This window comes from Clytia hemisphaerica, unplaced genomic scaffold (genome assembly GCF_902728285.1).
Source record: "Clytia hemisphaerica strain Z4C2 unplaced genomic scaffold, Clytia hemisphaerica genome assembly, whole genome shotgun sequence".
NCBI lineage: Eukaryota > Metazoa > Cnidaria > Hydrozoa > Leptothecata > Clytiidae > Clytia > Clytia hemisphaerica.
The window spans coordinates 195919-210195 of NW_027103684.1; the positions used below are offsets into that span (position 1 = coordinate 195919).

Consider the following 14277-nt stretch of genomic DNA (forward strand, 5'->3'; position numbering starts at 1 on the left):
TTTTCAAAAAATCTAAATCCTATTAGCTGTTCGAGAATTGAAAAGATTTCGACAGCTGATGAATAAGAACAGACGTTCTACAGGAAATTTATTATCTGTACTATTTTTACCTCTTTGAATACACGGGTTTCGAATTAAATTTTTGCTTAGCTTTAGCTTTGATCCCATGTAAATTTGCACGAAAAATATCAAGTGAACAGAACGAAAATTGGCCGTGTATCAAGCAATTTTAGCTCATTTTTCCATTTTGACAGACTTTATGGGTCATTATGAAAACAAAAAACATTAAAATAAAAAGTCAATCGTTTAATCATATTTCTTTTATTGAATTTAAAATAGAAAAACATCTTTTGAATGAACACCTGGCTTTCAAAAGAGAAGAAAGGAAATCTATCAACCTTTTATAAGGCATTTCCCCTTATCGCTCCTTTTATTCACTTGATTTTTTCTCTCGCGCCAGATTTAATTCGAAACCCGTGTATTGTAAATCGGTTTTATTAGTTTTCTTTGTGCCTGGTCTGGCATGAAAAACACGAGGTATGTAAAATAGGCTTTCAGCATTGAAAAAAAGGATGTAAACGTCCTTTATCCCATCATATCTCTGTATTATATTAGAAACATTGTTTTCTGCTAAACAAAATAAGAGGATACCTTGGTGAAACTTATAAAAGGCAAACAAAAAAAATTAGACACACACGGCGGGAGCAAAGTACTAAAAAATCATGTTTTTTTTGTGGTTTTGATCAAATTTCCCCTAAAAAAATTAGCTTTTATGTCAGTGTTTTTTTTAGAATGTACCATACCAAACTGTCTTTTCTGGGTATCTCCTGTTTAAGACAACCTTTCTTGATGAAAACTTTTACATGAGTATTTCAATTTATTTTGAGAAAAAGAGATAGATCCATCTGTGCGGATGGATGAAAAATTCCACAGTTAATTACTCCTTATCTATAAAAGATTCTTTTTTGAAATTATACTCTCAAATGGTGTACCATGTAAATTATTAGAAAATGTAAGCAAAATGATGAAAGGAGTAGAAAAGGATGAGATATTCCAAAAATATTGATAAAAAACAGGTTGTCCAAAAGAATGTTTTAAAAACTAAAGGATATTATTTTGAGGATGAAAATTACATGAGTGTAATATAGTAAAGAGTGCATCTTTCATAAAATAGCAATATATTCACCGAAAGAGTGACACAGGATGAAATATTTTACTTTTTATGTCACCCGAAATTGAAAATTGTGGAATTCTTCATCCTTTTCTACTCCTTAAATTTAAATTTGAAAATTTATGGTATCAACATTAGGTTTCCAAAGGGTTCAGATAATGAAATCATTCCAAATTACTCCGAAACCTATATCATTGGAATCCTCGTGGAAAAATACGCCATTTCTGAAAATAAGGTCCAAAAAGTCATAACATTAAAGAAGATATCGCGAAAACGATGATTTTAAAGATCTCTGAAAAGTCATTCAGGTACATTAAAAAAATACTGACTTACGATAAATTTTTTGGGTATCTTTAATTTCAGTATTTCCATCTTTCCATTTAAGAAAGTTTTATTGAAACCATTTATATATGAAAGAAAAGAGTGATTTATGAGCCAGTGAAGAAAAGTGAAAAATCGCAATTCTGTAAAAGAGCAAAACACATTTACTGTCAGCAAACTGAGGAAAAAAGATAAAAATTGCGTAGGTTAATTATATTTAAATAGGTTTGTTCTATTGTTGAAAGTTGGAGAAAATTCTACCAGTTATATAGTGGAAGTACCTCAATTTTAAGCATGTTCAAAGTTCACAATAACGACTTTCTTTTCATTACAGAAACCAAATGAGTGAGAACAAGTCATAAAACTAAAAGTCAGCGCTCCGTGGTTGTGACATACCGTGAGAGGTCCTAAAGCCGACAGCCCAGCCTAATTCCGACCCCCCAAATAACTGTTATGAAAAAAAATTCTATGTTTACAAACATTCCCTCTCCAAGTTGAACGATAAACTATTGCTAGAACTCTCGAAACAAAACATCTAACAAGATAGCTGTAATGTCAAGATGTCAATTAATGTAATTAAAAAGTGCGATTTGTAAAAATAATTACCTTTTATTCTGGATCAGTTGCTCATGTTTAAAACGATAACAGTTTTGTAATAAAAGTGACTTGTGCGGGAAAAATACGAAACAACTTGGACTGGTTTCCATTAAGAAACAAACAGACTAAATTGTAAAAATGGTGCGAAGTTGAAAAAAGGGCGGATGTGATAGCACTAGTTTGAATAACAAACATCGAATCAATGCGGCGGCAACTATCAACGCCCTTTTTACCACCTATAAGTCCGGATGTTTATTTACGGAAGGCCCGCAATCGGACAGCTCTTCATTTAAGTGTACTCTTTGACGACATATATTATCTTTACTAGAATAGGAGCAAGGTATCATGTAATACATAATAATTGTAGTATATGTTGTCTATTTGTATTCTTATCATGTAATATATAATATAATGTAATATACGTCGTCTATATGTATCCTTACACAAAGTCCTAACCCCGCAATCAAGCCAAGTGCCAGTGAAAAGTAATAGAAACCAGGCTTGATTACGTAACGTTTCAAAATGAGCACGCTCGTACACAGACCTCTTTTATATTTTCGTGTGCTTTGGAAAATCAAAACATCTCGTTACTTTTTATGATGCTTGTTACTACTGTTGTCATTTATGATGTTGTGCATATTGCAATAAAAAAATATGTTTTGTTATAAGAAGCAATTATTGTTATTTGGTTCAATTGGTTCAGTGTATCAAATCTCTCAGTTTAGTTGACACTTTGGTATCTTCGTTGCGTCACAGCGAAAGGCAGTATAGACCTAACTCTTCACACAAAAATTACGGGAAACGCATGTTTGGACTTTGTACCCTATGCTGCACTCAAGCACTTAAGCCAAAGTCCCGCAAAGGCGGGACAAAAATCAGTTTTTTGAAGTTTGCAAAAAAACGCCACATAGAAGATCTTTCAAATTCAGTATGTGAATAGAGCAGTAAAAAATACAACTTTTCTATTTTTCCTTTTTTTTGCAAAAGTTCTAGGAATGAAAATAAAGAGATAATGATAATTGAATACTATCCATTGATGATCCGCGGCACTATCGTAAAGCTAGAATCGCTTCGCGTACTCTTCGCTTGAGAAAATGATTGACAGATTGAAGTTTTTCATCCCCGCGGTGCGTGCCGCGCGGGAGCTCGGGCGCTCTGCTCAATCCTCGGACCGCGCTAAAAATGGTAGACTGAGCTGTGATAGATCATTTCGATGGAAGTTGTTGGAATGTTTACAAGGCTCTTGACAGAAAATCGTTTGTTTTATTGTCAATGATGACAGTGCGGTTATTAATTTTGTTAGATCTGACAAATTGATGTTTGTAAGTGCACTTTATAGTTTTGATTCCCATTGAAGAATCATATTCTGGTTTTCATGTTATTAGATGCTGTTTAGAGCTTTAGGTCTACACTGAAAGGTTTGTTTTTATTTTGGTTTGTATCTTTGAAAGACCCCATCGGCTTTAGGCTGGGCTGTCGGCTTTAGGACCTCTCACGGTAGTTTATGAAATTGTTAAGATAAATTGACAAATACTTTTTAAAAACTTTTTTCTGTGTCATTTTTTGAAGCCTCTTTGTAGGAGAGTGAGTCTTTCTATAAGAAATTTCACAACACTTCATGGCAGATTAAAAAGACGATCAGAAAACGAAAGCTTCTTCATTTTTCATTTTTGCATTTTTATGGGGAAGAATGAAATTTTCAGAAGATGCTTTATTCGATATGAGGATGATTCCCATTTCCGTAAAATCATGATTGCCCATGGTTGCAAAATGGTGGCTATTTTTTCTTTTGTTCTATGAAACGTAAAGACACTTCACAAATCGAAGTACTTCCACTTAACTGTCTACCATAGACCTTTTTTCAAAGAGGCCACCCTGTTGAATAATTATGTAGTCCAGCAGAAAAACAATGATAAAACCATGCATAATTATTACAATATGCATGATACAGTAATTATGCATGGCTCTATCATTGTTTTTATGGCTGGACTACATAATTATTCAACAGGACGTCCTCTTTGACCTTTTTTAAAAAAGGTCTAATAGACCCCTTTCATGTGATGTCATATGTTTTGGATTACCTTGTTTAGCCTGAATAAAATATATTACAAATTTGGATGATAGAGGCAATATGCCTCCAACTTTGCCTCCGAATTCTGTCTCTTTTATTCCAGATTTTGTTAAAAAAGACCATACAGAAAAGAAGACTAAGCGAGAAAATCAAAACAAGCTGAAAAATTATGAAAGGGGTCTATAGACCGCAGAAATCTTTTGAAATCTGGCTTTTCCAGTTCAACTTATGTCAGGGCTTAGCCTTAGGTTAAGGGCAAAGTTGAGAAGAATTTTATCTCTTAAACTTACCCTTAAGCTCTTCATCATATTGGTGAAAGGTCTTCCGAGTCTGTAAATTTAGTCTGACAGGCAAATAAAGACACACGATACAAAAAATAAAAAAAAACAAGCACGTGGTCGGTGGCGGCCATCTTTGATTTTACTTTCCCGCCATATACTTTTTACCGGTCTCCGATATCTTTTGTTTACCGCCCAGTCGCCCTTTCAACCAAAACAACTGAACGCCCCTTACTTGAACTTTGTTCTCATTACGTGGCATAAAACTAGGGAGATAAAAAACAACCACTGCTAAATTGTCATAGATGGTTTACCTCCTTAACAGCTTGACTGTATGCTCAATCATCTTGCTTGTAGAGGCGTAAAGGGTCACATTCGTTACGTGTTGTAGGTGCAGCAAAAATTTATAGAACATTTCACTGAAAATAACTGAAAGATCAAAGATTATCAAAGATGCCTAAAGAAGAATCGATCAAAGAAAAGGTTGTCGCCTTCTTGAATGAAGACAACCACTTTACTCGTGGACTTTCTTTTGTTGAACAGAAGACCGGTGTCAACAGATTATATCTCTTTGGAGGTAAGGTTTTTTTTAAATTTAGCTACTTACTGTAAGATTTGTTTGATAAGAAATGTTACAATACTGTTAATAAAGGGGCATGCGAATCCTAGCTGAACGAACTTGATAGAAATGTAAATATATAATAGTGCCATGTCCCTTACATTTTTAGGAAGATTTTCAAGAAGTAAGTCAGTCGCAGAGAAGACCCAAAGGCTCCTCCTTTTGATAGCTTTCTTTCTCCCTCGATTGCTCCAATTACTTTATCCTTCTCTTACAGCCTCTTACCTTATTACATGAATATAAGTATGGAAGTATTTAACGGCCTTGATATTAACACAACATCAAATTAACAGGAATGAGCAGCTGTCTAAAACTTTTTAGAGTGAGCCTAGCTTCAAAAATTAAAGCCGGGTTTTTATTATAACACAAAAATTTTCCAATTCCATTCGTGCAATAGACCTTTTTGCCTTTCCATCCGCCATATTGAATTGTATGCAAAAATTACATGGTGGCCGAATTGCTGTGGTAAAATTCCCTTAGAAAGTATGCAAAACATATATGCAAAAAGAAAGTATTTAATATAAAACTTACATGCATAATTGGCATTATATTAAAGTGTAAATTATAGGTAATAATCTTGTAGAAGAAAGATTAAATTTGCTTCTTTTGACCAGACGTCCGCGCTCGATAGGATCGATCATCAGAACGGCTCGATGACGGATCGATATGTGATCGATGGATTACTTAACGATCCGGATAGGAGATCGATTGAAGATTCAGCCATTAAAAAGTCTTGAGTATCGATCCTTCGTTGATCCATTATCGAGCTAGTATTTCAATCGAGTATATCGATTCGTCATCGATCGTTAATTGATTCGTCATCGATCGTTAATCAATTTGTTATCGATCGTAAATCGAGTTTGAGTCGATAAGATCGATAAATAATCGATACCTAATCATGAGCTTAAAAAAATCTTGAGTATCGATCTTCAATCGATCTCCTATCCGGATCGTTAAGTAATCCATCGATCACATATCGATCCGTCATCGAGCCGTTCTGATGATCGATCCTATCGAGCGCGGACGTATGGTTTTGAAAACTTGAAATAATTAAATTCACTCATCTCTTAGAACAAGCACTTCAAAAAACCATAACATTAGACATATACTCAAGCTGAAAAATCACCTGCGAAGGTGCAAAAATAATCCTTATTCGGCTGACAGTAAATTATTCTCCTGGGAATAGAACCACCAAACAATCAAATTAAAACATTCATCTGAAACCGGTGAATGTGTGACGCCGTAATTACTGCTTTCAGTTTGCGTGTTTTGAAAGTTTGATGTGTGTACTCAGTCTTCATGGAATTTTTTAATGGCGTGAAAACAGAATATGCAATGTCTTTAAGAACAAATTTTGAGAAGGCTTTTGTTGTTCTATAAATATTTCTTTTTGGATTAAGAAATTCCATCTTTTATTGTTCTAATGATTATAATATTTCTTTATAAGATGCTTTGTTGTCTTTTTAATCTTTGTGTAAACTTGCATATGTTTTGCATATTTTCCAACCAACCACGGCTTTTTCGCTCCTCTATTTTTGCATACAATTCAAGATGGCGAATGTAAAGGTGAAAAGGTCTATCGCAGTGTCCCAAAGTCTTAAAAAATAACTAAAAGAAACCATACAATCCATCACTTTCGCCATACTTTTCAATCGTATATCATTGAGAAATATAATTTGTCACATAACTCAATTTGCAATTCCCCTGCCCTCATGGTAACAACCGCTATTCCTATCCTGCCCTGACTGGCCTCTGGTATTGGTTCAATAGAAATTGAGGATTTGACGAGCCCTGTAACTATGGGTGAGCACCCCGTTGCTAAGATCTTGGCTAGAAATCGAAAGTGAAACCATTGCATTGAAAATGAAAGTAAAAATTGGCCTGTACTCCCAATCTCGTAGGATCTTGATATAAGAGTTTAAGCATAGACTGAATGTCAGCGAAGAAAAAGAACACAAAAGAATATGTAGGGACAGGTAATTTCAGGCCTTTAAAAAAAGTTTATTTTTTTCAAGAATTTTGGTTGTCAAGAGGAAGTCTCTCCTTCAGAGGGATCAGAGTCTTTTTAAAAAAGGATTTTCTTTTGTCTATGGCCCCTTGGTTTGTGTCCTCCTTGAATAAAAAAAATTTAATTTTGAGTTGGAAAAATTAAATCTTATATAAATACATTGAAATTTTTACCTAGATCCACTTTCTTTGTGGTTGTTTTGAACACTAGACTTTTTGTCTCAGCACCAGAAGTTGAAGATGCAAGTTTTTTAGTTCCGAAAAAGATATTCAGTACAAAAAAAAGTCATGGCTGTGCTAAAGCACTTGTGTGATAAATGCTTTCACCTTTCAACACCTTTTCCGTAATTCGCAAAACAGACATGTGTGCGCATTATTTTGATGCTCTCCATTGTTTTGTCTCTGGAGGTAAACAAACCTGTTTTGCTTGCCTTTCCTAAGGAAAGTTGGTTAGATCAAAATCCCCTCAAATTTTAGTATGTTCTTCCTATTCATGATATTATACCATCTTAAATTCTTTGCCAAATTGCCAATTCTCTTTGCCAAGAGATCGCTATCAGAAGTGTGAAACTGAAAACCCACTTTACTTTACTCCTTGCTGGCAAAAACACATTTATTTACCAGTTGGGTGTTTTTTTTTAAGATAAAACAGCAATTATTGCACTTTTCGGAAATTATTGCCAAAAGCGGCAATTTTTCAACGATGAAATGCCAAGTCAGCAAAAAAGTGTTTTCCTTATAAGGGCAAAGATGTCAGAGGTGTTTGAAATTTGTAAAATTGCATTGAGGAAAACTTTTTTTGGATTTTTAAAAGTGATTTTTTTCAATTTTTTGTTGTAAAATCACATAAAGAGTTCTAATGTGAAAATTCGAAAATTTTCTGTCCCCAGCCATGTTGGGTGATTTTTTGGCCCCTGTACTCACACTTTGTAATAAACGCCACAGTTGCAATACCTGCTGCACTTTGTAATACCAAAAGCTATAAATATAAATTTAAACACCATAAAAATGGCTTTGCAAAAAAAACCTGTAAATTGCTTTAAATATACTATGCATTTAAAAACAGAAATTTTAAGATTATCCAAAATTTCAGACTTTAAAGATAGATAAAATAAACTTGGTTCGGTCCTAAATACTTTAAAAATGTAAAATAATGAATGACAATTGTCTTAAATCATGGGTCAATTAACATATATCATAGAGAAATCATAACCCTGTTTTTGGTAATTTCCCTGACACAAACAAAGGAAAACTTTATATGGCTTAAAGAATAATCAATTGACTTTTTTAAACAGCTAAATGAAATGTTGTATTAATCAGCTATGAAAAGAAAAATAGACATAGAAGGTTATTACAAAGTGTGTCAGCTTTTTGTATTACAAAGTGTGTTGATTTTTATTACAAAGTGAGTTTACTTATATTACGAAGTGTGGCATTATTACAAAGTGCACCAGTACAGCCCCCGCCAGGGGTAATAAACTCCATGTGTACTCTAATCAAAGAATTTAAGGGGCACTCTTAAGAAAAAGAAGATTGAAGAGGGATTATGAAATAAGGGCACAGTACAAATCGAATTCCAAATTGAGGGGGAGAAATGGATAAGGAGTAATTTGCTGTTTAAGGGGGAGACTGGAAAAGATGGATGAAACCATACGAAAACACAAATATTTTTTGGGTTCCACTGAGGAGTCCTATTTAGGCCAAATCTGTGAAAATAGTTATATTCTATATGGATAAAGCAGGCCAAATTTTTGGACCTACCTCCGGGTGCCCCGGTGGAGGTCCTATAAATTAACCCATGTCCGTTCGTTTGTTCGTTCGTCCGTCCGTCCGCCCGTCCGTCTGTCCCTCTGTTACCAGCTTTTCTCAGGATTGGCTCATTAGTTTTTTTTGATTTTTGGCACAATGATGCAAAATGGTAATGCCCAAAATGTGACGGAGCCCGATTTTCGAAAAAAATTCATTTCCGGCCGAAAATGCCGGAAATATGCTGGAAAAACCGGTTTTTTGGCATTTTCTCAATATTCCATCATTAGTTTTTTCTGATTTTTTGCAAAAAGATGCGTATTAGTAATGCCCAAAACTTGGCTGAGTCGGATTTTTGAGAAAAAATCTTTTCCGGTCGAAAATGCCGGAAATATGCTGGAAATCGCCATTTTTGCCGATTTTCATCGGACTTTTTCCTTATATTTCGTTGTTTTTTCACACAAAAACATTATTAATAGCAATGCCCACCATCAAGCTTGTTTCAATCTTCAATAAAATTGAATTTTGAAGCCGGAACTATTTAAAAATCTCCGGAACAACCTATTTTCGCTGGAAAGACAGTATTTCTTGAATTTCTCGAGTTGTACTTTATATTTTTTTATGAAATTTTTCACACTGATGCAAAATGACAATACCTAAAATGTGACGGAGCTCAATTTTCAAAAAACATTTTTTTCCGTCCGAAAATGCCGGAAATATGCCGGAAAAACCGGTTTTTTGACATTTCCTCGAATTTTCATCTTTTGCTTTTTCTGATTTTTTGCAGAGAGATGCGTATTCGCAATGCTCAAAACATGGCCGAGTTCGATTTTTGAGAAAAATTTCTTCTGGTGGAAAATGCCGGAAGTCGCCATTTTTGCAGATTTTCATTGGATTTTTTCCTTATATCCAATTTTTTCACACAAAAACATTATTGATAACAATGCTCACCATCAAGCATGATTCAATTGTCAATAAAACTGATTTTTGCGACCAGAACTTTCTATTTATTTTTTCCTTACAACCCTTTCCTCTCCCCCCATCAACAATCAATGATAAATTTTTTGCGTTATGCATTTTCGCTAAACACTATATTTTCTGACTGATTTTTTTCATTTTTCTCCTCGCATTGCTATCTAACTTTCATCGTCAGGTAGGTCCATTCAGCATCTAGCTTGTTTCTTTTAAAAGGCTGTTTTTACCATACTTTTTCATGATTCAAGAGGGCCCAGCATCCGATAATCAAACGCTAAAAAGGGATGAAAAATGTTTTTAAAGAATGGATAGAAGTTGATATCACTTTCGTCAAATTTTGACTATCCATTATATTTGATTTCAATCTCTTTTGGCGTTTTAATTTTTGTTTATTTGGTTTTCATAACAAATAATCTAAACAGCTATTCATAATACTTGAGCTAAAATGTGACCCTCCAAACGATTTGGAGTACATGAAAAACGAGACCGGTCTTGGTGCGGTCGTGCTCGTGCCGCTTTCTGACTGGTTAATTGTGCGTGTAAAAGTTAAAAAAAGCGACCAGAAGACCGCACAGTACCGTATGGTCCGTGCGTACAAAACGCCGACTAAAGCGGACGATGGTGCGGTCCCCGCCGACTAAAGCGGACGATGGTGCGGTCCCCACCGTTTGTTTAGATTTCTTTCGGTTGCCGTAAGAATTTCAGCCTCGAGTTCAAGCAAGCAAAACAACAACTTGTTTCTGGACACACAAAAAGAACTTGCGATGTTCGATGTTCGATGCTCACATGTGAATTCTTGAGTTCAACTTTGTTTATTTTGCCGAACGTTATAAAATCGGTGAACAGTCATGTAAAAAACCATTCCGTAAAATGTATGCTGTTTGTTATGATTTCTCGTTTGCCGGCAAACGTTTCGAACGGCAAAATGTCCGCACCATGACCGCACTGAATACCACACTTATTCAAATGGTGCTCTTTAGTGACCGATCGAGTGCGTTTGAATGGATTTTTAGAAACGATTTTGGATGATTTCTGGCTGATACAATGGTATCATTTTACCGCACGGTAAATCGTTTCGCCGCTTTTTTGCCGCACATTTTATCGATCCGTCCGCACCAAGATCGGTCTCATTTTTAATGTACTCCAAATCGCTTGGGGGGTCACAAATTGTCTTTCATCTTTTAAAACACATTTAACAACCCAGGAAAAATTTTGAAAAGGTTGTATTTATTTAGATTACGGTTGGCATGGTTCTGTGGTTTCATTCATGGTTTCGTGTACCATATTGATTTTTGACCAAGAGGAACTGCTGCTTCATACTTTTATTTATAATATTTTTTTCAATTTTCCCAGGATGTGTTATATTTTTGGCTTGCTACCTCATCTTTGGTTATGCGTCAGGATTTGTTGTCGCCCTTCTTGGATTCCTCTACCCTGCTTATGCTTCGTAAGTATAATACTTAAAAAAAATAAGGATCAAAGAATCGATTTATTAAGTCAGATTGAGTACGGGATGTATTTTTTATAAAAGCTAGGTAACAAAGTACAATGAAGTTTCAAAAAGATTTTGTCAGTTACTACACAATTTTTGGAATTAATACACAAGACATTATTTGTCACATGGCATCACCCTCCATGTAAAAGTTTCTTCTTTTTCTCGAAAACTAACCCATTATTTACTTTGCGTTGCTAGAGTGAAGGCCATTGAAAGTACAAACAAAGAGGATGACACACAATGGTTGACATATTGGGTTGTCTATGCTGCATTCAACATTGTTGAATTTTTCTCAGACATCTTCCTCGGCTGGTTCCCATTATACTTTCTGTTTAAGGTATATACTTTTCCTTTTTCCTTTCATTTTGTTGTGAAACAGTTTCCTTGAGCATTTCTTGCAACTTTATGATCTTTTTAACTGATTTTAACCATGATTCATGATTCTCAACTTCAGTTGAGCTACAATCTGACAATGTCTGTCTGTCTGTCTGTGTGTGTGTGTGTGTGTGTCTGTCTGTCACAAAAACTTTAGGGCAGCCTGGAGACTTCAAAAATGCTTGGATTTGGCTGAAATTTGGCACACTTGTTCCTTGGGTGAATATCTGGGGGTGTTTTTTTATTTTTTAAAAAATTTTGATTTTTGGGGCCTGGGGGCGAGTTTTTCGTCAAAACGAGGCTAAAACTTTGGGGCAGCCTGGAGACTTCAAAAATAGTCGGATTTGGCTGAAATTTGGCACACTTGTTCCTTGGGTGAATATCTGGGGGTGTTTTTTTTATTTTTTGAAAATTTGGATTTTTTGGGCTTAGAGGCGAGTTTTTCGTCAAAACGAGGCTAAAACTTTGGGCAAGCCTGGAGACTTCAAAAATGGTCGGATTTGGCTGAAATTTGGCACACTTGTTTCTTGGGTGAATATCTGGGGATGATTTTTTTCATTTTTCAAAAATTTTGATTTTTGGGGCCTGGGAACGAGTTTTTTGCCAAAACGAGGCTAAAACTTTAGGGCAGCCTGGAGACTTCAAAAATGCTTGGATTTGGCTGAAATTTTGCACACTTGTTCCTTGGGTGAATATCTGAGGGTGTTTTTGCATTTTTCAAAAATTTTGATTTTTGGGGCCTGGGAACGAGTTTTTTGCCAAAACGAGGCTAAAGCTTTGGAGCAGTCTACAGGCCTCCAAAATGATCAGATTTGGTTGAAATTTGGCACACTTGTTAATTTGGTGAATATCTGGGGGTCTACAATTGGGCCTATGAATGATTTGAAGCCACTGAAGTTGAGCCCAGTGCGTTGCGCACGTTCGACTATTTAACAAACTGTCATCATGGAATTAAGAAGTGTAGGATTTGCGGGCCTTTTTAAATGATAATTATTTACCTTCATTATAAATTTAATGCATTATTCATTTTCAGTGTGCTTTCCTTGGATGGTGCATGGCTCCCTTCTCATGGAACGGCTCCAACTTCCTGTACACCAAATTCATTGCTCCCTTTGTTTTGAAACATGAGAAAGAAGTAGACTCATACTTGAAGAAAGGTGCAGCCATGGCCGACGATATGGCCAACAAAGGTAAATATGCTTTACCTTCTGCCTTTGGTGGGGTCCTTAGGAATTCCAAAACTGTGACCAAATGCACCTACCAACCCTGAAGGATGAGATAATTGGTTAAGAGATAACCAACAATGATTAACATTAAATATCTTTGTAACAGAACCAATGCTCCGACTTCAGCCATTTATTTCCTGGTATAATGTAACCCAGTCTCGCACGCTTTAAAGGTTGATGGGTCTATTAGGTGGACATAGCTATCATTTTACTGGTGGAAATATCATAAATTATCAGCAACGTTGAAACTACTATGTGATACTCTTGCCTATTTTTTAAGAAAATAGATGTTTAAACTCCTATTAAAACAGGTTTTTGTTATCACTACCACCCTGTATTAAAGATATTAAATACAGTTGTTAAGAGAAGTAAAAAAAGCTCAGCATGTCGTGTGGTTTTATAACTATGCCCTGTTCACCACAGTGACAGTGTAATTGATCTTAAAGTAGGGTGAAGCTGTAGCGAAAAACTATTGGTGGAACAAAGTTTTTGCCTTTCTTAACGATTAAAATAACCAAGAGTATTTATTCTTTCTTTTTAGCCAAAGCTGAAGCTACCCAATTCGCCACAGAACAAGTTTTAAAATCACAAACCGGTTCTGCTGAGCCAGAGTCCGACAAGAAGGAGGATTAAGGCAACAAAACCATTCGGCCAGTTAATTAGTTGTTGAGGCCGTCTCAACTCTTCCATTTTGTTGTGGAAGCAAGCACTACTATTGAGAAGTTGAGAGAAATAATGTTTCAGAGATTGAAAAAAGATGACGGTTTGTTTAGTGATGACGTCATCCGGTTAATATGGTCAAAGATGAAGAAGAAAATTGTAAAACTGAAAAATGGGTGTTTGTAATTCTTTTAGGTGATGATAGTTTTCACGTATATTATTAAAAATGTTTTAATTTAGTTTTTTTCTTTAGATGATATGATGATATAAGACGAGCTATTTATTAGTGTATTTTTTGAATTAATTTTAACTTTAGGTTTGTGTTGTCTTATAACTTTTACAGCGGTGAAACTGTTTCTCTCCCGGTAAAGATTTCTATCGCCATTTAACATCAAACCAAGACTACATGCATATGTACGCAGTCGTACATCTATTTTTGGCGATGTGCCCGATAGAAGCAGTGGAAAGATCCCGGAAATGTTCTACCGCTATACGTCAATCCCGTATCCTCACTCTTAGTTAACTTTTATACTCTTTAACATCTCATTAATTTAATTATTTTTAGATTGAGCTTCTTAATCGTTTACTTCAATTCATTTTGTGACATCGATTGTTTTATTCTTTGCACATTTCTTTTGTCTTCTTTTGTCTTTTTTTTTATTTGACACGTTTGATCCATTGTACAATAACTTCAACACTCTTTTTGTACAGAAAATGAATTGATTGAAAAACTTAA

General features: G+C 35.1%; 1 protein-coding gene across 1 annotated transcript; it reads left to right on the plus strand.

Annotated features, from left to right (window-relative positions):
* Nucleotides 1-4743: 4743 nt before the first annotated feature.
* Nucleotides 4744-14277, plus strand: LOC136803826 (receptor expression-enhancing protein 5-like). Its single transcript, XM_067060552.1, has 5 exons — nt 4744-5015; nt 11139-11232; nt 11479-11617; nt 12689-12845; nt 13423-14277. Exons 1-5 carry the CDS (start codon nt 4892-4894, stop codon nt 13512-13514), a joined length of 606 nt encoding a protein of 201 aa, XP_066916653.1. The 5' UTR covers nt 4744-4891; the 3' UTR covers nt 13515-14277.

Excerpts from the sequence above, each read along its gene's own strand:
- LOC136803826 (XM_067060552.1), top strand. The coding sequence starts at position 4,892 with ATGCCTAAAGAAGAATCGATCAAAGAAAAGGTTGTCGCCTTCTTGAAT. Across the intron at positions 5,016-11,138 it reads CAGATTATATCTCTTTGGAG|GATGTGTTATATTTTTGGCT; the intron begins GTAAGGTTTTTT and ends CAATTTTCCCAG. Across the intron at positions 11,233-11,478 it reads CTCTACCCTGCTTATGCTTC|AGTGAAGGCCATTGAAAGTA; the intron begins GTAAGTATAATA and ends TTGCGTTGCTAG.